The sequence below is a fragment of the Chrysemys picta genome, chromosome 7 (assembly GCF_011386835.1).
Source record: "Chrysemys picta bellii isolate R12L10 chromosome 7, ASM1138683v2, whole genome shotgun sequence".
Taxonomy (NCBI): domain Eukaryota; kingdom Metazoa; phylum Chordata; order Testudines; family Emydidae; genus Chrysemys; species Chrysemys picta.
Genome location: NC_088797.1, coordinates 46,524,759 through 46,547,705, shown reverse-complemented (window position 1 = coordinate 46,547,705; position 22,947 = coordinate 46,524,759). Strand labels below are relative to the sequence as shown.

At 45.0% G+C, this 22,947-nt stretch overlaps 1 protein-coding gene across 2 annotated transcripts in view; it reads right to left on the bottom strand.

Moving 5' to 3' along the window:
- The window catches only part of MAPKAPK3 (MAPK activated protein kinase 3), a 78,119-nt gene that overhangs the window by 11,585 nt on the left and 43,587 nt on the right, over window positions 1-22,947 (bottom strand). For both annotated transcript variants that reach the window (XM_024108781.3, XM_065551335.1), the window contains exons 3-5: window positions 10,157-10,296; window positions 9,249-9,313; window positions 6,796-6,875 (exon numbers count right to left, since the gene is read on the bottom strand). In XM_024108781.3, coding sequence (XP_023964549.1) covers window positions 6,796-6,875; window positions 9,249-9,313; window positions 10,157-10,296 — 285 coding nt within the window. The remainder of the gene's footprint in view (window positions 1-6,795; window positions 6,876-9,248; window positions 9,314-10,156; window positions 10,297-22,947) is intronic.

The window sequence follows — 22,947 nt, the reverse complement described above, 5'->3', positions numbered from 1 at the left end:
TTTTGTAGTTGGATAGCCATTCACAGTCTTTGTTTAATCCTGAGCTGATGGTGTCAAATTTGCAGATGAACTGAAGCTCAGCAGTTTCTCTTTGAAGTCTGGTCCTGAAGTTTTTTTGCTGCAGGATGGCTACCTTTAAATCTGCTATTGTGTGTCCAGGGAGGTTGAAGTGTTCTCCTACAGATTTTTGTATATTGCCATTCCTAATATCTGATTTGTGTCCATTTATCCTTTTACGGAGGGAGGGACTGTCCAGTTTGGCCGATGTACATAGCAGAGGGGCATTGCTGGCATATGATGGTGTATATTACATTGGTGGACGTGCAGGTGAATGAACCGGTGATGGTGTGGCTGATCTGGTTAGGTCCTGTGATGGCGTCGCTGGGGTAGATATGTGGGCAGAGTTGGCATCGAGGTTTGTTGCATGGACTGGTTCCTGAGTTAGAGTTACTATGGTGCGGTGTGTAGTTATTGGTGAGAATATGCTTCAGGTTGGCAGGTTGTCTATGGGCGAGGACTGGCCTGCCACCCAAGGCCTGTGAAAGTGAGGGATTGTTGTCCAGGATGGGTTGTAGATCACTGATGATACATTGGAGAGGTTTTAGCTGGGGACTGTATGTGATGGCCAGTGGAGTTCTGTTGGTTTCTTTCTTGGGCTTGTCTTGCAGTAGGATGCTTCTGGGTACACATCTGGCTCTGTTGATCTGTTTCCTTATTTCCTCATGCGGGTATCGTAGTTTTGAGAATGCTTGGTGAAGATTTTGTAGGTGTTGGTTTCTGTCTGAGGGGTTGAAGCAGATACGGTTGTATCTCAGTGCTTGGCTGTAGACAATGGATCGTGTAGTGTGTCTGGGATGGAAGCTGGAGGCATGAAGGTAGGCATAGCGGTCAGTGGGTTTTCAGTATAGGGTGATGTTAACGTGACTGTCACTTATTTGCACCGTGGTGAATGGCAATATACAAAAATCTGTAGGAGAACACTTCAACCTCCCTGGACACACAATAGCAGATTTAAAGATAGCCATCCTGCAGCAAAAAAACTTCAGGACCAGACTTCAAAGAGAAACTGCTGAGCTTCAGTTCATCTGCAAATTTGACACCATCAGCTCAGGATTAAACAAAGACTGTGAATGGCTAGCCAACTACAGAAGCAGTTTCTCCTCCCTTGGTGTTCACACCTCAACTGCTAGAAGAGGGCCTCATCCTCCCTGATTGAAGTAACCTCGTTATCTCTACACTGATTCTTGCCTGCATATTTATACCCGCCCCTGGAAATTTCCACTACATGCATCCAAAGAAGTGGGTATTCAACCACGAAAGCTCATGCTCCTATACGTCTGTTAGTCTATAAGGTGCCACAGGACTCTTTGCTGCTATGTAAACACAGTAATTTAATAGCAAAAGCCTGCCAAATCTCCCCCACTATGCCACTGCCATAACAAATGGGTGCCAGTCATAAAACACATCCTACATATAAAGTGGGCTTGCACAGAAATGGTACAAGTGTGTCAAATGTCTATTTCAGGACAGGCTGTATCTCCTCTGCTGAATGGGACGGAGGCATTATCAATGATGCTGAGGAACACTAAATAGCCAGGGGTATAGTTCTACATGGCCTTATGGAGAGGATGGCTGAGTGCAGCAACACCTGTCTTGCAAGTGTGTATACCAGGGGTCGGCAACCTTTCAGAAGTGGGGTGCCGAGTCTTCATTTATTCACTCTGATTTAAGGTTTCACGTGCCAGTAACACATTTTAACGTTTTTAGAAGGTCTCTTTCTATAAGTCTATAATATATAACTAAACTATTGTTGTATGTAAAGTAAATAAGGTTTTTTAAATGTTTAAGAAGCTTCATTTAAAATTAAATTAAAAGCAGAGCCCCCCGGACCGGTGGCCAGGACCCGGGCAGTGTGAGTGCCACTGAAAATCAGCTCGCGTGCTGCCTTCGGCACGCGTGCCATAGGTTGCCTACCCCGGTGTATACTGTATGCAGGCCAGGCATTCTTGCTTCTCTGGAATAGCCTGAGGTTCTTACCACTGTTCTAAATCAGGGTCTGAAATCCAGATCTGCTTTCCGGAATGATTCTCTTCAGTATTGTGCCACAAATAATTACCAGGTACTAGCACCTTCCAACATCATCCTCTTTTTCATTAGCTATTTTAAAACACTCTTGAAGAAAGAGAGCCAACTTAAGAAATATTCAGACAGGACTGCACTTTTTTTTTAACCTGCTGTTGTTACAACACCTCAGATTGCTAATGAAAAGTGATTAGATTAAAAAAAACATAGAATCATAGTAATGTAGGACTGGAAGGGACCTATGTTAGCAACAAGAAGAAAGTCAAGGAAAGTGTGGGCTCCTTACTGAATGAGGGAGGCAACCTAGTGACAGAGGATGTGGAAAAAGCTAATGTAATGTACTCAATGCTTTTTTTGCCTCTGTCTTCACGAACAAGGTCAGCTCCCAGACTACTGCACTGGACAGCACAGCATGGGGAGGAGGTGACCAGCCCTCTGTGGAGAAAGAAGTGGTTCAGGACTATTTAGAAAAGCTGGACGAGCACAAGTCCATGGGGCCGGATGCGCTGCATCCGAGGGTGCTAAAGGAGTTGGCGGGTGAGATTGCAGAGCCATTGGCCATTATCTTTGAAAACTCATGGTGATCGGGGGAGGTCCCAGATGACTGGAAAAAGGCTAACATAGTGCCCATCTTTAAAAAAGGGAAGGAGGAGGATACGGGAACTACAGGCCAGTCAGCCTCACCTCAGTCCCTGGAAAAATCATGGAGCAGGTCCTCAAGGAATCAATTCTGAAGCACTTAGAGGAGAGGAAAATGATCAGGAACAGTCAGCATGTATTCACCAAAGGCAAGTCATGCCTGACTAACCTAATTGCCTTCTATGACAAGATAACTGGCTCTGTAGATGAGGGGAAAGCAGTGGACGTGTTATTTCTTGACTTTAGCAAAGCTTTTGATACGGTCTCCCACAGTATTCTTGCCAGCAAGTTAAAGAAGTATGGGCTGGATGAATGAACTATAAGGTGGATAGAAAGCTGGCTAGATCGTCGGGCTCAATGGGTAGTGATCAATGGCTCCATGTCTAGTTGGCAGCTGGTATCAAGCAGAGTGCCCCAAGGGTTGGTCCTGGGGCCGGTTTTTTTCAATATCTTCATTAATGATCTGGAGAACGGCATGGACTGCACCCTCAGCAAGTTTGCAGATGACACTAAACTGGGAGGAGTGGTAGATATGCTGGAGGGTAGGGATATCATAAAGAGGGACCTAGACAAATTAGAGGATTGGGCCAAAAGAAATCTGATGAGGTTCAACAAGGACAAGTGCAGAGTCCTGCACTTAGGATGGAAGAATCCCATGCACTGCTATAGACTAGGGACCGAATGGCTAGGCAGCAGTTCTGCAGAAAAGGACCTAGGGGTTTCAGTGGACGAGAAGCTGGATATGAGTCGACAGTGTGCCCTTGTTGCCAAGAAGGCTAACAGCATTTTCGGTTGTATAAGTAGGGGCATTGCCAGCAGATCGAGGGATGTGATCATTCCCCTCTATTTGACATTGGTGAGGCCTCATCTGGAGTACTGTGTCCAGTTTTGGGCCGCACACTACAAGAAGGATGTGGAAAACTTGGAAAGAGTCCAGCGGAGGGCAACAAAAATGATTAGGGGGCTGGAGCCACATGACTTATGAGGAGAGGCTGAGGGAACTGGGATTGTTTAGTCTGCAGAAGAGAAGAATGAGGGGGGATTTGATAGCTGCTTTCAACTACTTGAAAGGGGGTTCCAAAGAGGATGGATCTAGACTGTTCTCAGTGGTGCCAGATGACAGAACAAGGAGTAATGGTCTCAAGTTGCAGTGGGGGAGGTTTAGTTTGGATATTAGGAAAAACTTTTTCACTAGGAGGGTGGTGAAGCACTGGAATGGATTACCTGGGGAGGTGGTGGAATCTCCTTCCTTAGAGGTTTTTAAGGTTAGGCTTGACAAAGCCCTGTCTGGGATGATTTAATTGGGGATTGGTCCTGCTTTGAGCAGGGGGTAGGGCTAGATAACCTCCCAAGGTCCCTTCCAACCCTGATATTCTATGATTCTATGATTCTTGAGAGGTTATCTAGTCCAGCCCCCACACCCTGAAGCAGGACCAAGTATAACATCCTAGACCATCCCTGACAGTTGTTTGTCTTACCTGTTCTCAAAAACCTCCAGTGACAGGGATTCCACAGCCTCCCTTGGGAACCCATCCCAATACTCAACCATCCTTATAGATAGAACTTTTTTCCTAATATCTAACCTAAATCTCCCTTACTGAAGATTAAGTCCAATACTTCTTGGCCTACCTTCGGTGGACATAAAGAACTATTGATCACTGTCCTTTATATAACATTCCTTAACATGTCTGAAGATCTATCAGGTTCCCCTGTCTTGTCTTCTTTTCTCAGGACAAAACATACCCAGTTATTTTAACATTTCCTCATAGGTTAGTTTTTTAAACCTTTTAACATTTTTGTTGCTCTCCTCTAGATTCTCTCCAATTTGTCTACATCTTTCCTAAAGTGTGGTGCCCAAAACTGGATACAATATTCAGCTGGAGTGTCACCTCTGCTGAATAGAACAGGACAATCATATCCCTTGTCTTACATATAATACTCCTGTCAATACACCCCAGAATGATATTACACTTTTTTTATAATTGCATCATATTGATGACTCATATTCAATTTGTGATCCACTGTAACCCCAGATCTTTTTCAGCTGTACTGTGTCTAGCAGTTTTTCCCCATTTTGTAGTTGCACATTTGATTTTTCCTTCCTAAGTTTAGTACTTTGTCTGAAATCAACAAGATGAAATTCAATAAAAGGCCAATTCTCCAATTTGTCAAGGTCATTTGAATTCTAATCCTGTCCTCAAAAGTGCTTGCAACCCTCCCAGTTTGGTAGCAGCTGTAAATTTTTTGAGTACGACCTTTCAACCAGTTGTGCACCCACTTTATAGTGTGGGCCACATTTTCCTAGTTTGCTTATGAGAATGTTATGTGGGTCTGTGTCAAAAGCCTTATTAAAATCAAGATGTATAACATCTACTGCTTTCCCCTGTCTCGTAGGTCAGTAACCCTGTCAAAGAAGGAAATTAGGTTGGCTTGGCATGATTTGTTCTTCACAAATCTATATTTGCTACTATTTAGCACCTTATTATTCTCTAGTTGCTTCTAAACTGATTGTTTACTAATTTGTTCCGGTATCTTTCCAGGTATCAAAGTTAAGCTGACTGGTTATAATTTCCCAGCTCCTCTTTGTTCCCCTTTTTAAAGATTTGCCCTTCTCCAGTCCTCTGAGAACTCATGGAGGACTGGTGAGGTCCCAAAGATAATCGCTAATGGTTCTCAGATTGCTTCAGCAAGTTCATTAAGTACCTTAGGGTGAATTTCATCAGGCCCTGCCAACTTGAATACATCTTAAATATCTAAATATTCTTTAACCTATTTTTTTCCTATTCTGGCTTGTGTTCCTTCCCCCTTGCTGTTAATATTAATTGTGTTAAGCATCTGGTCACAATGAAACCTTTTTTTTAGTGACGGCTAAAACAAAACAAAACACCCCAATTTTCTTGATGTCTTCCATCATTAGCTTTCTTTTCCCACTAAGTAGCGTACCTATGCTTTCCTTCATCCTTTTCTTGCTCCTAATGTGTTTATAAAACCTCTTATTGTCTTTTATAGTCCTTGCTTGATGTAACTAATTTTGTACCTTAGCCTTTTTGATTTTGTCCCTACACATTTGCACTGTTCTTTTGTATTCATCCTTAGCAATTTGTCCATGTTTCCCTGTAGGATTCCTTTTTGATTTTCGGGTCATTAAAGCAGCCATACTGATTTCTTGCTAGTCCTACTATCTCTTCTTCGCAACAGGATAGTTTATCATTGTGCCTTTAATATTATCACTGAGAAATTGCCAGCTTTTCTGAATTCTTTTTTCTTTAAATTTTCTTCCCTTGGGACCTTACCTACTAGTTCTGAGTTTTCTGAAGTCTGCTTTTGTAAACCCCATTATCCTTATTCCGCTGCTCTCATTCCTTCCTTTCCTTAGAATCGTGAAATCGGTCATTTCATGATCAACCCAAGTTGCCTTCCTCCTTTGCAACCAATACCTCCCTGTTAGTCAGGATCAAGTCTAATATTAATTTCTCTTCCCCCTCCCCAGTTTGTTTATTTTGTGTGGAATTGGTTTCATACTTTCCTCTACATAGGCAGTTTCTCCTTTTACTGTGGTCTTTTTGAAAACATAAAATAGGAAAATATGATTCTGAACCCACAAAAACTGACAAGGCGACTTCAGGTGTGAGTGCAGTATCTGAAACAACTTAATACATTTTTTAAAATTAACTTGACTTCAAGTTGAATGTCTCTTTAATACCAGTTATGACTACCTAGATCTTTTTGTGTTGCATATGTAACTGAAAACCATTGGCCTTGGTGTGCGTGGGTATTCAGACCCTGAACTGATTGGGCATGACAGCTCCTCCCAACACTGGCATGAAACAGGTACACTTTGGCCACTTTACTGCAGGGGTGCTGGAACAATTTGTACAGTGGGGGTGCTGAGAGCCATTGAACGAAAATGTAAACCCTGTATATAATCGAAACCACTTCAAGCCAGGGGGTGCAGCAGCACCCCTCCTTCCAGCACCTATGCTTTACTGTACTCGTAAATGTTATATAAATCAGCATCATCCACTTGTTTTCAGTTTAACCTTTCTCCCCTGCACAGGCACATTCAGGCCTCACCTTGACATCTCTATGGGCAATGTTCACTGCATGCAGATACTGGATGGCTGTTCCGATGTCTCTCATTATCTCAGAGGCTTCTATAAATATAATTTTAGAGAAAGGTCATATTAACATTCCCACTGTAGCTCAGAGACATGCTTGGGAATGTTTCTGAGTTACATACAGCTTGTCTGTATACAGGGCTAGCGTCAATGCTGGAAATCCTAAAATTAGCCTCAACAGCTGTGTTTTTGTTTTGAAGGCAATCATACCCCACAATCCCCCTGGCAGCTCAGCCATTCTCATGAGCAGGCACAGTAACTTAAATAGTTGAGACTCCTGCTCTGTGTGTACTTGTAAATTAATGCTCTGCTGTGCTCATCAGAACAGAGTATTAAGGGCATAACAGAGTGATGGAGCAATGCGCAAGATCATGAAGAAAGTGCCCCTGGGTATATTTTTGGGTTGCCCAGCAGAGAAGTTTAACTAACAGTGCACACCTACTTCTGGAGGGGCTAAAAGTTCTTTTAGCATCAGATCAACATCATAATATAATAATATCATGGTAGGTTACATTTTTGGTCCTCATCAGCCTTAACAGTGTCTCCTCATATAAAAATAAAAGTGAATTAGCCATTTTATCCTGCAAAGCCTATCCTAGTATATTTTTTCTCCAGTTTATTTTTATGTCTAATTTCTGCACTTGATACATACTCCAGCAGGAAATTCTAGTGGCCAGTGAGCTGTCTGTCCCCCCAGCAACAGGTTTTGTGATGTGGAGCCTGGAAGAGTTCGTCGACTTGCGGCAGCCAGAAGAGCTTTATGTGGGAGGTCATTTCAGAGAAAGAGGGTTGTGGCCTCCCCCGGCTCTGTGTGCTGAGCAGCTATTCTAGAGCAAGTGCTGGTTTTGGCTTCAACCCCCTAAGGTACTTCACCTGCAGTCTCTCTCTCATTTTCTCTGTTCCCATTGTTATGGGTCAACACTGTCTTAAATCCACAAGTCTACAGAAATATCTACATTATCCAATATTGTCTGAATTAACAGAGGTCAGAGTTAATATCTTTAACTTGGCTGTTTGTTTCCTGCACAGGTAGGAGCATAACTAAAGTGATGCTCTCAGCTTCAGAGGCTGAGGGGAAAAGCCAAGATTATTTTACTGTAACCAAGAAAACCAAGTTTATATAGACACATCTGGGTATAAAGCAAGTCTCCTGCTTTGGCTGGAATATCCAGGTCTGGACTGATACAGAGATGCTTTTGCTCGAGGGCATAAACTGTGCCCTGTCAGGCAGGAACAATGCATCCCATTTGGAAGCTGTGAGGTTAAAACCTTGTATACCCTTCTCCTTTACTACCTAGGCCTTGAGCACTGGGAAGCTATCTGCTAGATGGGTGAAGAGTGGAAGGTCAGTGGATCTTGGGAGGTCCCTCAAAGAAAGAGGGACATTAATTTCTCAGCGCCATTGTGCAAGTGGAGTATTTTTCTCTTGTAGTCTCCAAAGGTTTGTGAATGGGTATCTGGGAGAAAACACACTAGGTATATAATGCATAAAAGTCATGTTATCAGGGTAGAATCACCTACAGTCACAGCACCATTCTTTCCCTCTCGAATCTTGTATCTGACAGAATTACACAGAACACTCCTTAGAACTGCATCCAGTTCATGTGCTCCGCATGAGTCACTCATGCCTCTTGAGGGATTTGTCATAGACTAGAGATTAGCATAGGAAACTGGGAATCAGAAAACCTGGCCTCTATACCAACCTTGCACAATGGTCACGATAATTTACAATCCAGGTATAAGTTCCACTCACCTACCCATTTTGTGAGAACAATAATGAAACAACTCTAATAATATTTTGCTCTTCAGTAAAAGTAAGCCACTTTTCCTGCAGTGAGTGGGCAAGTAGAATTTTGCAGTCATGTGCATTTATGGTACTGTCCAAATAATAAGTAATAATGATAATTAATAAACAACAACAAGGCTGTTGTGTTCCAGGCTCTCTCACTGATTCACTGTGGGACCTTAAACAAGTCATGTAGTCTTTCTGTACAAAGTGTTTGTTATAATCATTTATTCACAACACAGCTGAACACAACTGATGTTACTCAAGGGAGGGACTGCATGTCAGGATGGGGGTACACTGGCAGAGCTGTGTGAAGACCAGGAATTAGAACAGCAGGGGCTGCTGCAGTTTAGTACTGAAGTGTATAGGCAGATGTGTGTCAGGAAGTTTTCATTTAGCTTTCCACATTACGCCTAAATCTATCCAATTCTGGTAGCTTCTCATTTTCTTGAGCTGTGACATTAAATTGTTTTAAAGATAAAAATAGAATTTTAAAAGAACAGGAAACAAAACTGAACCCAATAAAGTTCCTGCAAAAACTACGCAAACATTTTCCATTTATTTCGGGTAGGGAGGGAGGGTGAAGGAAATAAAACCTCACAAACTTTCTCATGACATTCTACCTTTCTCTGTGAAAGCTTGGTCTCCTCGCTCCTGGATCCTACTGAATAGTTCCCCTCCCTCCATGCTGAAACAGAGAACACATACAAAACAAATTCAGGGGGACGAACAAAAGAAAATCTCCAACAGACTGTGCATCGTCTTGTGTGCATGGACCTGCAGCAACTGTGGTTTTATGTATGTTAGGTAACCTGCCTGCCTATCTCTGAGACTTGAACTTGCTAAATAATCTGTTCCTGATAGGTCCAGTGCAGATTGCTGTCCTGCTCTACCCAGAAAATAGAATCACTGACATTGGTAACATGCCACACATCTCTGCTGGGAGACCAGAAATGACAGGTTAGATGCTGGTTCAGAAGGCTGATAGCAATCTTGTGGTCTTACTGCACTGCTAAAAAGTTCTTTAAGGTTTGGGGATGAGGAAACAACTGAAGCAAGCAAGCAAATAAGGAACTGATAAGAGAGATATTAAACTGGTCCCCCCCGGAGGAAGACAACATTGCAACAGTGGCACCAAGAGGGGACAGTGGGAAGAATTAGGGTTAAGTAATAGCCTGAGGGGAGCCAAATGACCTTATAAGGACAGTCAGCCCCCATGAGAATTATCGAGGAAAGTGACAGATGCATGTGTGAATATATGTATTAATTACACCCACGTTTCCATAAAGATACTTTTCTCTGAGTGCAAAGGAAGGTTAGTTTCATGATTAGTCTTCTTGTTCCTCCCACAGACAGGCTGCTTGGAGCAGCTGCAGGTTTCCCCATAAATCCTATAAAGAGAGAGATGCACTAGGCTAATGCATGGCAAGACTGTGCAGCCAGGACTGCTCCCAGCTCTTACATCCAGAGGTCACATTCCCTCTACTCTCCAGAATATGGATCAGGTGGAAGGGACTTCCCTGGTTCGTACCATTCCATGACGATGAGGAGGCATCTTTTCCCCTGATGTATGTTCTCATACACATCCAGAATATGGACAATATGGGGACACCCTGATGCCCTCCAGTGATGATCCACCTCCTGTCGTGCTTTCGGGCTATCATACAGGAGCTGTAAGGAGACAGGAGAAAGCAATGCTATCAGTCCAAGCCAGGGGTTCTCAAACTATGGGGCAGGCCTCCCAAGGGAGACACGGGAATGTGTCAAGGCAGGTGAAAGCTGTGTGCTCCCCTCCCTCCCCCACCCCGCTTTAAGAGCTCTGTCAGCCCCAGGCAGCCAGAGCTTGTGCAAAAGGGCCGTTCACACCCAGGATGTGGGGATAAACAGGCCAGCCATAGCCCCCGGGCTCTCCTCCCCACTCCCTCACCAGGATGCACTGGGGCTCCAGTTGTCAGTCTCAGAATGGCAGTAGCAGCACAGAAGTAAGGGGCAATGGGGCGCTAAGTCCACTGTGAAAAGTGCTATTGATGAATGTCACTTTTCACTTTGCCTCCCTTACTTCTATGCTGCTACTGGCGTGGCGCTGTCTTCAGAGCTGGGTGGCAGTATATGTACTTGTGGGAGAGGGGCGTAAACAACTATAGACAAAAAGAAGGGGGGCTTGATCAAATAAGTTTGAGAACCACTGGTCTAAGCTATTCTGCTTAAATCTAGTACCTAGGGTTCAAAGGGCAGTTGCACTCAAGACTGTGGCAGGAATCCTCTTTGGCTGTCCTCTCAGCCCATAGGATGCTAGCCCATCCTGAGATGTTTTATGCTATCAGGACTGACAACCTTCCTGGACTAGTGGGAAGGCTATAGAGGGCTATTGTTCCTTGGAGAAGAAAGGGTCTGTGGGTGCAAGGAGGAGGGGCAGTGTTGGGATTCCTAGATGGAGGCAGTCCTACCCTACCCACTCCTTGCTAGGAACATTCTCTTACTCACTGGCTTGCATGGGATCTTAACACTGCCACACACGTAGAGAAGCAGGTCTGCTTCTTGACATGGAGCCCAGAAGAGTCACCATGCAGAGAGGCTGGCCAGCCAGTGAAGTTGGACAGGTGGGGAAAGAATGTGACGCTGTTCACCTGCTGGAGGGAGTGGGGGTAACAGAGGGGCAGGAGGTGGTCTCGTGTAGCTGGCAGGGTGAGACAGGGCTGCTGAGGAAGCAGGAGCAGCATTGACTTGGTTCCCGTCCCTCACCTTAGGAAGAATAGACACATCCTTAGGGATCTAAGGATTAAAGCATTAGCCTCTAATAGCAGTGAGAGGCTAGCACTGCTCTTGGGCTTCTCCATAATAGAGGCAACTGATAGTGTGAATGAAGTAGGAGGCCCCAGCTGTCCAGACGATTTTGAAGATTAGCAACTCCTCCTCCCCACTCCAGCCACCATGGAGCTTGAAAAATTCCAGGTGTGCTACAGGGCCCTAAAAAGTAGTGAGATTTTAAAAGTGTGCAGTGACTGTGTATACAGTCCTCCGTTTGTGAGTATGCTCCTTGATTATTAACAAACTTCTAATGTTCCCAGGATTGCGGCTAGATACTCATGCTTCTTCTCTATTATATGCAGTGATATAGAATATTATAACCCCCTCAGAAGGTAGGTTAGGTTAGAGATTAGCTTTCCTGATCATAGGGAGCTCTGCACAATATGAAACATATTCCCTCCCTACCCAAAAATATTCTGAGCAGCACAAGAGCTTTCTGATATTACCATTCCAATTATTCATCTGCCAGAAAACACCATGACTCAAAATGAACTGTGCCAGCCAGATCCGATGCCCAATGTTCTGCATGAAACACAACTGTATACTGGCAGGCAGGAGACCTGAGTTCTATTCCAGACTCTTCTACTGACCTGTTGCGTGACATGGGGCAAGTCACTTCACTTGGGTTTGTCTACACTGGGGCATCCAGGAAAATTAATCTGAATTAATTAAAGGTGCATTTGAAGTGGATTAGTGAAACTCCTGCATTAAACTGCTGTGCGAACACCCTTGCTCAGAACTGAAGTGGCTTTAATTCTGTTTACCTTGATTCACTTCCAAAGTGAATTAAGCTAAACTGAATTAAGACCACTTTAATTCTGAATAACAGCATCCACACAGGGATTTAATGCAGTTTGATTAATTCACTCCAAATTCATATCTTTAGTTAATTTGGATTAACTTTACTGGATATCACCGTATAGGCAAAACTTCAGTTGTGACTTCTCTTCCACTCCTTCTTTCTGTTTTGTCTATTTAGACATTGTAAACTCTTTAGGGCAAGAACTATCTCATACAGTGTATCAGTACAGTGACTAGCACAATGGGTTCTTGATATTGGTTGATGCCTCTCAGTGCTAATGTAATAGTAGCATTAACAGGACTGGAGAAATAATGAAACTGGCTCTCCACACACTACTGTCAAGTGCACAAAGTAAAAAAAGGAAAAAGAAAATAATTTTCTCTAATTTCTTTCAGTTACTTAGGAGTTAAGTATAGCAATAGTAGGTGAAATATTTTCAGAGAAATTGGCAACATCATTATCATTTGACTTTATGAGGCCAGAATCTGCCTCATGTCTCATTTGTTTATTATATTAGATCTTAGTCAAAACGGAACTAAAGATACTTGTTGAGAACAAGTTTCAGTATGTATTCTGTCATTGGTACACTAGGTGCTTAGAGAAAGACGCATGGTCTAAAGGTTGGAGCAAGGAACTGATAGCAGCAGTTCTGGTTTCTTTTCCAGGCTCTGATACAGCCTCTCCATGTGACACTGGGCCGGCCATTTACTCTCTGTGCTTCAGTTCTCCCTTCTGTAAAATGGGGGCAGCAATACAAAACTACTTCATGGGCCCTTATTATGCTTAAATAAATTAAATATTTGTGAAGTACTTTGAGGTCCTTAGATGTCAGGTGCCATCGCCTCTTTCTCCCTGGCAGCAGCCCCTGTTCCGGATGCAGGGACGAGGGAGACATCGGAGTGACTATGGTGTTTCTACATTACTTGGAGATTCCCCCAGGCCAGAGACTTTAGGAAATCTTCACGCTCCTGGAGGTGGTGGAAAGCTGTCTCAGTGCAGCTGAAGATGAGACCCATAGTCTCTTCCAAGGACCTGCCTCCTCTTTAGTTAAATGGCCAGGGATCCCACTGACTAGGAGTGGATGGGTCACTAAAAAAAGTAATTTTCCCTCTCTTCATATTCACCCCTTCTTGTGAACTGTTGAGACTAGGCCACTTCCACCTTAATTGAATTGGCCTTATTAGTACTGACCCCCCCACTTGGTAAGGCAACTCATTTTTTCATGTGCTGTATATATATATATATATATATATATATTTTGCTTACTGTATTTTTCACTCCATGCATCTAACGAAGTGGGTTTTAGCCCACGAAAGCTTATGCCCAAATAAATTTGTTAGTCTCTAAGGTGCCACAAAGACACCTCGTTGTTTTTGCTGATACAGACTAACACGGCTACCACTCTGAAACTTGCCTCTCACTGGAGTTCTTAGAAGGCTATTTCCTGTATAGATCAGACGATTAAGGTGCGAGAGTTCCTGCCACCCTTCGCTTTTACACAATGCTCAATCAATGCAAGTTCAATTAGCAAATGCAGATACAGTGTAATTTCCTAGTCTCCTTTTTTTCAACAGAAATGATCAAAAGAAATTTCACAGAGCAAGGCTAGAGCAGGCATTCTGAGGCAGGGCTCAATTTTTTTTTAAACACATAATTGCTAGCCAGAGGTAGACACAAAAAGATGACAAGCAAGGCCTAGGGGCAATGCCCTTTGGAGAAGCTCAGTCTTGCCTCCACCACCAGCTACTGGAATGGGAATGTATGCTAGAATTTCTACCAGAATCCTGGCCTTGTTCCTGTCATATGCTCTGAACCTCTACCTCTCCTCCAGAGCCTTCCTGGCTGCTGCAAAGAGCTGAGGGGAGGACAAGGAAATAGGTTTCTATTACTTTACACCTCTCCTAGCCTCTGTTTTTGGGTCTTCCCATGAAGAACTCTGGTTCTTGTCTCAGCTGCCTCTCTGAACCAACAGCATGAAAAAAACAACATGATCCTTCAGTTTCCTTGATGTCTTCAGAGTTCTGAAAATCATCAGTGAAACTGATTTCCAGTCTTATCAGTTTCGCTTTGCTGTTGTTTGGCAAGCTATTAGCAGCAGGAGGCCCAGTGCCATCTTTCTACAGACTCAGGAAGATGACACTGCTCCAGTTTACACTTAGTGCAAATTTGGAAAATTTTCTTTGCACCCATAAGAGCTAGAATCCTAATAGTGGTTTTAAATAACAGCCTAAATTTTGCAGAAATTGTTTGTAGCCCTTGCACTCACCAAGGAAAGTTTCCCTCTTGGCACAGGTGAGTGGCTTTTCCAAGTCCCATTTCAAGGTATGATAAGGGCATCTCATTTTACATTTGAAACCAAAGATAAATTTAAGTTTTGTAGTACTCTTACCAGTAAAGATTTGACTGTGAAGAGTTAATATTCAAACCACCCCTGAAATGTGACTCAAGTCCCCACATTTCTGCTCTCAATTTTTGTGTGTGTTCTTTCCCTCTCCCTCCAACTATCATCTTGACGTTACCATAGTCAAGTCTAGCACTAGGGAGCACACCTGGGCTGTTGGCCAGAAGTGATGAAAGGAGGAGGTGCAGAAATCGTTATATGTCAAAGTGCCTGCCAAAAGCCTTTTTTAGAGGGTGAAGGTTAAACTCTGGAAAATATCCTTTGTATTTATTTGGTACACAGATTCCAAAAATAAGCCCTTTGCATACTATATACAGGTACAAACATATGTAGCATTTTGTGAAATTAATGGTAGTAATGGAATCCGTGGGCTGGTGCAGTAGGAAACAGAACATAGTATACTGTCCTATGACAACCGTGTGATTTCCCATCAATGTACACCAAGAACTACTAAGTGATTGGTGTGTGACATTTCCATGGAAGGTGATTTTACTATTTCATCTGATTTCTGGGGCTTAAGGATATGGTTACATTGCAAAAACTCATGTCAGCAACAAGTCTCTACGCCTGGGTCAACTGATTGGGACTCCCACTAAGGGTCTAAAAATAGCAGTGTAGACGTTCCCGCTTGGGCTGGAACCTGGGCTCTGAGACCCTCCTCCCTCACCAGGTTTTGGAGCCCAGGCTCCAGACTGAAGTCGAACTCATAGCATGAGCCCAAGTCAACTGAGAGTGGCTGCTGTGGGTCTTGTTTTGCAGGGTAGATGTATCCATTGACATTGTCCCTCTATAAAAAGCAACAGAGTCTCCTGTGGCACCTTTAAGACTAACAGATGTATTGGAGCATAAGCTTTCATGGGTGAATGCCCACTTCGTCGGATGCATGTATCCCTCTATAGTAGATTAAGAAAAATCCTCCTCTTTCTCAAGTCCCTGTGATTCCAACAAGTTCTGGGGCTTGTATTAGACCTCTAGCAGACCCACTGATTACTACTTTAGGTATCTGCACTTGAATTTAGTTGTCCCAGTAACATCTGATTTTACAAGTGGTCCTCTCTAGGTTCACTCATTTACTCCCATTCCCAGCACCTAGTCTCTCCTGCAAACAGAAACTATGTGTCCTCATCTTTCTGTTGTTCATTTCAGTCAGAGATAGGGCTGTAAGATTAGTAGAGATGGGCCTGAACTAAATGTCCAGATACTAACACTCAACTGGGGGAAACCTGAAGCCAGATCCAAACTTTGTTTGCAGCAATCTATACTTTAGCAGGTCAGATACTCACCCATCACGTGCAAATGATGGACATATGTCTACCTCAATTTACTTCCTTTCCTCTTTGCATGCTGCTTTTATGAGTGTGGATTACAGGAACATGCCTCAAAATCAGGTCTTTGTTCATGCACTTGAACTAATACCAGTTGCTCCACAGCTGCTCTTCCATTCATTCTCTATTCAAGAGCTGCTGTTGTCACAAAGAGGCCTGTATAGTTATGTATGATTAAAGCAGCTTTTACTTGTCCCTTTCCCTCTTCCCCCACCCACAAAATGTCTCTACCACGATGGCTTTGGACCACCTGTTGTCTTGCAGTCAATTCCTTATTTCTATACTAACTCTATAATGGCACATCTGGATGGTCTAATGCATAATGAATGTGAACATGCTGGTGAGACCACTTGTGTGCCATTAGAGTGGAAAGAGAGAAAGACACTGAATCAACCATAAAGGTTTTTAAATAAGATGATTGCACCTCAATTTCAGCAAAGGCATGTTCTGATAGCTTTATTTCACTGGTTGTTAAATCATATTTTTATTAATTCAGGAAACTTTGAAAAGGCCTTTGCATAGACTGTGAATTCTGGTGACTAAAAGGTGCAGCATGGGAAGAGAATGGAGGAGAGCCCATTGATTAATGCCATTCAATAAGAGATACCGCACTGTCTTTCTCTAAGTGCTGTAATTCCCCAAAGAGGATCATGTTTTGCATTTTTCTTTACTGCTTGCTCTTAACATTAACAGCTTTTTGACCTTGAAAACAGAAAACTCTATTGGGAAGCTCAGGTATCAGCGAGATGCTGTTTCACTCACTATTTTTTCAAGACACTTCTCAACTGGAGAGGGGGTGGGGAACAGACAGTGATAGGTAAGGCTGCGAGTTTGTCACAGAGGTCACGGATTCCTTGACTTTCTGGGACCTCTGCAGTGCCCACTGCAGCTGGCCCAGGGGCCACCTGAGCACCTCGGCCAGCCTCTGGGCCAGCCACACCGGCTACTGCTGGGGCAGTCTTAGGCCACCGCCCCCCTCTCCCAGCAGCAGGAGTTTGGATGTGTGTGGGAAGGGGCTCAGGGCTGGGGGTTGGAGTGCAGGAGGGGGTGCTGCTGGACGGTGCTTACCTTGGGGGGCTCCCCAGAAGCGGCAACATATCCCTCTTTCAGCTCCTAGCTCCAGGCACTGCCTCCGCCCACAGGCCAATGGGAGCTGTGGAGTCAGCGCTTGGTGGAGCTAGAAGCTAAGGGAGGGACATGTTGCTGCTTCTGGGGAGCCAGGAGGAGTCAGGTAGGAAGCCTGCCAGCCCTGCCAACCTCACTCCCCCCAGCACCAGCGGGGGTTCTGGGCCACGTGTCGCTGCCCCCCCAGTACCAGCAGGGATCCTGGGCCGCCTCCCCACAAGCACCTGCAGTACCCCGGGGTCGCCCCCCCCCCCCCGCCAAGATTTAGTCAGGGGTATATAGTACAAGTCATGGACACATCATGGGGCGTGAATTTTTGTTTATTGTCCGTGACCTGTCCATGACTTTTATTAAAAATACACGTGACTAAAATGTAGCCTTAGTGATAGGTAGATGGAAGCAAGACAGTGCTTCTGGCTTGTGTTACCCACAGAGGTGAAAAAAATCCTTATAGAAGAAGAGCCTCAGTTGGTGGAGAAGCGTCCACATTCTCCCTTAAACAGTGGGGAAAGGGAAAAAATGCAGTAGTTGAATATATCCCCTCTGAATAGGTTTCTCTTCCGCTCTCAGTGGGGGTAGGGGGGAGGGAAAAGAACAGCCACCCAAAATTTCATCATGATTTCTAACAGTCCATTAGAAGGGTTGCAAAGTAGTCCTTTGTGCTACAGTCCTAATGGAGCTGATGTTAACAAGAATGTTTACTTCCTTGTTTGTGCATCAGTCAGAAGAGCTCTAGCAGAAGCATGTTAGCTGTGGCAGTTAAACCAGCAGAGAACACACGCCTGCAAACCCTCATGGAAAAAGTGGATTTAAAAAAAAAAAAATCTTTCAGTGACTGTTGGATATTTAAAAATAACCAGGTGGACTGGATGGATCAGGGGATTGGTGGTGGGTCACAAAGCCTTTCACTTCTAGGTCTCTACACCAGGGTGTTAATGACCAAAACTGGTGGCCTAAGTGTAATGAACCTCTAGTCCAATTCCCGTGGAGCTGTCCACATTACTAAAGCTACCATTACTGTCGGCACTAATGGGCACCCTTAGTGGAAAGACCAGCTCCACAGGTGGTCCCTCCAGGTTAGTAAAGAAGCGCTATGCAGTAGCTAAGCTTGCATTGCTCCTGCCTGTGCTATACTTGTACACAGGGGAGTTCAGTCAAGAGCTGTCATTCACCTTTCATAAGCCTACACGGGGTAAAGCCATTAAAAACGTAAACAATGCCAAGGTGTCTAGAACAGTTTTAAAAGATGGCTCTGGTTTTATACCTAACCTACTCAATGCCTCTAAGCACTAAATCAAGGGCTTTCGTTGTCTGCTTTAGAAATCCTTCCTCCTCCTCCTGTCTCTGTTCTTCCAATTTATACCCAGCTAATCACACTAAAGGCAAAAGCTGGAAGACTGATATTCAGTGTCCTACCAGAATGAGCTAGAGTGAAAGGGGTTAAAAAGCAGTATTTGCATGTGGTGTCAGGGGGAGGGCTAGTTCAGTGATTTAAGCATTGGCCTGCTAAACCCAGGGTTGAGAGTTCAATTCTTGAGGGGGCCACTTAGGAATCTGGGGCAAAAATCTACCTGGGGATTGATCCCCCTTTGAGCAGGGGGTTGGACTAGATGACCTCCTGAGGTCTCTTCCAACCCTGATATTCTAGGATTCTAAGACTGAACTCACTTACATGCTGACACTCAAACCTTGGACACTGTTCCATAAGAAGTTTTAAAGAGTATATTTAAGAGGAAAAACAAAAAGAGGCAAAGAGGGGAAGAAGACAGACAAGCAGAGAGAGGTATGATCCTTTATAAATCTGACCATTTGTAAAACTTACTTGCTTGCAGACCAGATGTAGTCAATTTATGAGGTGCACATCTCAGTAAGCAATAATCACGTTTCAGCAGCAGCAAGAGGGACAGAAATATGTCAAGATTCCTCTGTTTTTAGAACAACACAAGGATCTCTGTGCATTTACGGAGAGGATGATTTATTAGCCTTCTGGACACACTACAAAGTCCAACTCTTTTCCCAAGCATTTGGGAATTAGTTGGATTTGGTGTGAGGAATTAAGGAGTCCCCTGAGTATAATTGGTTTCCTTGGTGGGTAATTTTGGGCAGTGGCTTCAAATATATCTGTTTAATGTATGTCACAGTATACTTTATTATAGAGGTACCCAGAAGATGGCCTGGGTGCCCAACAATATGATTGTACAAACTGAAATAAATAAATGAGACATGCAGCTATTAACTCTAATTACACATATCGCTAGCCACTCACTCTGCAAAGGTCAAGTGTCTCTGCTCTTAACATCAGCAGAGATGGGGCAAGGGTAACTGAAATGGCAAAAGAACAGCCGGATATATGTTTCAAAGGTATCCTCTGCAGATGAGGTTAGCATACAGTAAAGCAAAAACCCATAATTTATATTAACACAAACCAATGATCTGTTATATTTAATAGTGTGAGTGTGTTTTCCTAATTGAAATATGGTGACCTAACTATTCAGGTTTATGTTTTATACCACACTGCATATATAATTTGATTTAAAAGTCTCATTTCCTTTTATTTTTTGTTAAGTACTGTATATTTGTGTTTTAGCACTATACTTGCTTTGCAAGTTGGATAGATAAAACCATCTGATACGTGCCATAAGAATAAAAGTTACATTCATTTGTAGTGGGGAGAGAGGAAAGGTGGGTCAAGAGAGAGGTGGTGGTGGTGAGATAGGAAAGAATGAGGGAAGCCAACTTCACAGCCCAGGCGCTCTCATTTCCCAACATTTAAAAATTCAAATGTTGATAAATATTAGCCCTTTATTAAAAGGCTTCCAATTTTCCATAAGCCAAAAAGAAGGTGGTGTTCTAGTGCTGTTTGCATAGAGTAACCTTGTTCCACCTCCTCCATCAACTTTTGTTAGCATTTTAGAACAGAATAAGATTTAAGCTACAAGCTGCCCACAAATGGTTTCTATGTTATTCTAAACACTGTAACCATATTTAGTTTAAAAAGCCACAGCTACAAACAGATTTTTTTCTGCCACAAAATTCTTAGTCTGACAATTTGTTTAGGCAGGTCTAGGACTCCATTTCCCAGTTCACTATTACTTCTCAACAGGGCCATCCTTAGGTTTTATGGGGCCCTAGGCATTATTATTAAACTGGTGCCCTTATGCCGGTGCATTTGGCTCTGTGAATACTGGTGCCCCTATACTGGTGCCCTTATGCCAGCGCAACTGGTGCCCCTACGCCGGTGCATTCGGCTCTGTGAATACGGCCCCTGCCTTCTGCCTAGTAAGGAGACTATAGCGCGCTCTGGGTGCGTGGGAGCCGACCTACTCTTACCTGCTGTCCCGGTCATAGGTGTGGACTTCGTGGGTGGGTGCTCCGGGGATGGAGCATCCATGGGGAAAATTTAGTGGGTGCACAGCACCCACCAACGACACCAAGCTCCGCCCCCCCCCGGCTCTCACCGAGGTGGGGAAGGGGTGGAGTGGGGGCAGGGCCTGGAGCAGAGGGCGGGGTGTCGCACACCCCCTGGCAAGATGAGAAGTTGGCGCCTATGGTCCTGGTGGTGCCCCAAATTTTCGGGTGCCCTATGCAGCCACATATGCTGTGTATGCCTAAGGACGGCCCTGCTTCTCAAGTACCATTAGCATGATATGCTACCGATGACCTACGCATACAGTACTAGCATAACTCTAGGCTCAACAGTCATCATCCAGCTAGAACTCTATCTCAAAGCCCTGCCACGGACAAGCTTCTTTCCATTAACACAGTAGTAGACTTAAAGACTGGCTGCCTGCCACCACAGTAATCTGAGTCTTCTCTCGTCTCCCTCCTCTCCACCAACAGACAGGATCAGAATGACTGGGCAGACCACAAATTCTTGCTTGAAGCTCTTGTGCTGGATATTTGGTCATTCATCACTGTGGGGGATCTCAGCCTGCTCCAGCTGTGTGCATAAATTAGGTTGTTTGGAGATGACCAAATTAATTTCCACCTGACCAAAGCCCGGATTCGAACTAGCATCTGGAGGTAAAAGTCTAGTATGTTAGACAACTGTGCTACCTAAAATCCTGGCCTGTTTGGCCTGACAGATCATCATTGTTCTGACTGCAGCATATTCGGGCTAATTGCTGGTGATAAACCTTCTAAAGATAGTTACTGCAGGGAGAACGTGAGCGTCTCTGTGCAGTAAATTGGGCTTCTCAATCAAATGACCTCAACTGCAGCTCCACCACGGCTATTCAAGTAGTGATTTTGGAAAAAGGCAGTTTAAAATCCCATCTGAAATAATTACACTTTTCACTTGTGGTCCTACTCTGGAAATTGAATTAAAAGTTCTTCGAGTGCTTGCTCATATCGATTCCAATTAGGTGTGTGCGCGCCGCATGCACAATTATCGGAGAATTTTTACCCTAGCAACACCCGGTGGGTCGGCTGTGGAGCCCCCTGGAGTGGTGCCTTCATGGCGCTGGTTTTACCAGCCAACCCAGCGCCCCTCAGTTCCTTCTTACCACCTGTGATGGTCGTTGGAACTGTGGAGCGTGGTATAGCTTTCCTCCAGTCTCCCTAGCTTTTACTTCCCGGTTTAGATATTGTTGTAGTTATATAGTTATACATTTAGTGTAGTACAGTAGGTGATAGTTATAGATTTAGTTTTATAAGTGAAGTTAGCGGACTGGAAGGGGTCCCCCCCGGCCCCTTCTTCCTGGCGTGCCGCCCAGACTTATGCCCAAGGCTCCAAGTTTTAAGCTGTGCTCAGCCTGTTCGAAGCCTATGGCAAGGGGAAATCCCTACGACTCTTGTTTAAAGTGCCTCGGGGAGTCTCACCAGACCAAAAAGTGCAAGATCTGTAAGGCTTTCAGGCCTCAAAAAGGAGTGGGACTTTAGACTCAAATAGCTCCTTATGGAGGCGGCCCTCAGCCTGGACCCTCATTCGGCACGCCAAGTTCCGGCACCGCGTGCCTCGGTGCGCAGTGCTCCGGCGGCGACTTCCAGTACTGCCCCGCGAGGAGACGCGAATAGAGTCCCACGGCACCGGCCTTCGCCGGCACCGCGTCCACCGCAAGCACCTCGGCGCCGGTCCCTGTCCCCACGTCAGAAGAGACCTCGCAAACCGGAGGCGGCTGCCTCCCAACAACAGGCACCGGCACCCCCCTTACCAACCTCGGATTCGCGTCCGGGACCGGAGCGACCAAGGATACAGGCGCCAATATTGGCATCGTTGACTCCAGCATCGGCAGAAGGGCCGTTGAGTCCGGCGCAGACTGGCTCCCCGACCCGCACCACGGTTGAGCCCAGTCTTCCATCGACGCCGGAGACGTTTGCGACAGTGAGGGACCTCATTGCCCTTACAGAACCGGCACTGACTCAGGCTAAGGTACCGCATTTCACCCATGCGGTGCAGTCTAGGGGCAAGCCAGTCCTATTACGTCCACCATCTCCGAGCATGGACTCTTGGCACCACTCCCGATCTAGGAGATCATTCTCTATCATGGCACCGGTCGTACTCGCGGCCCAGATCTTCCTCCTGGTACTGTTCCGCCTCGCGGCACCGCCTCAGACCTCGGTACCGTTCGGACTCCCGACACCGCTCAGAGTGCCGCTCCCGCTCGAGAAGCCGCTCCCGGCTCCGCTCCCGCAGACGGTCTTCATCGCGATCCAGGTCTGGATCTCAGTACCGGCATGACCATCGGCACCGTTCTCGATCCCGGTACTGCTCCCCGGCACCGCGCAGAAACCGCTCTCCTGTGGGCCAGCACCGCTCAGCACCGTTCCCAGCGGAGTCAACGCAGGCACGCTCCACACCACCCTGGCCCTCACGATCCGCCTCATGCTCTTCCCAGTCGGACGGCGCCTCCTGCTCAGCC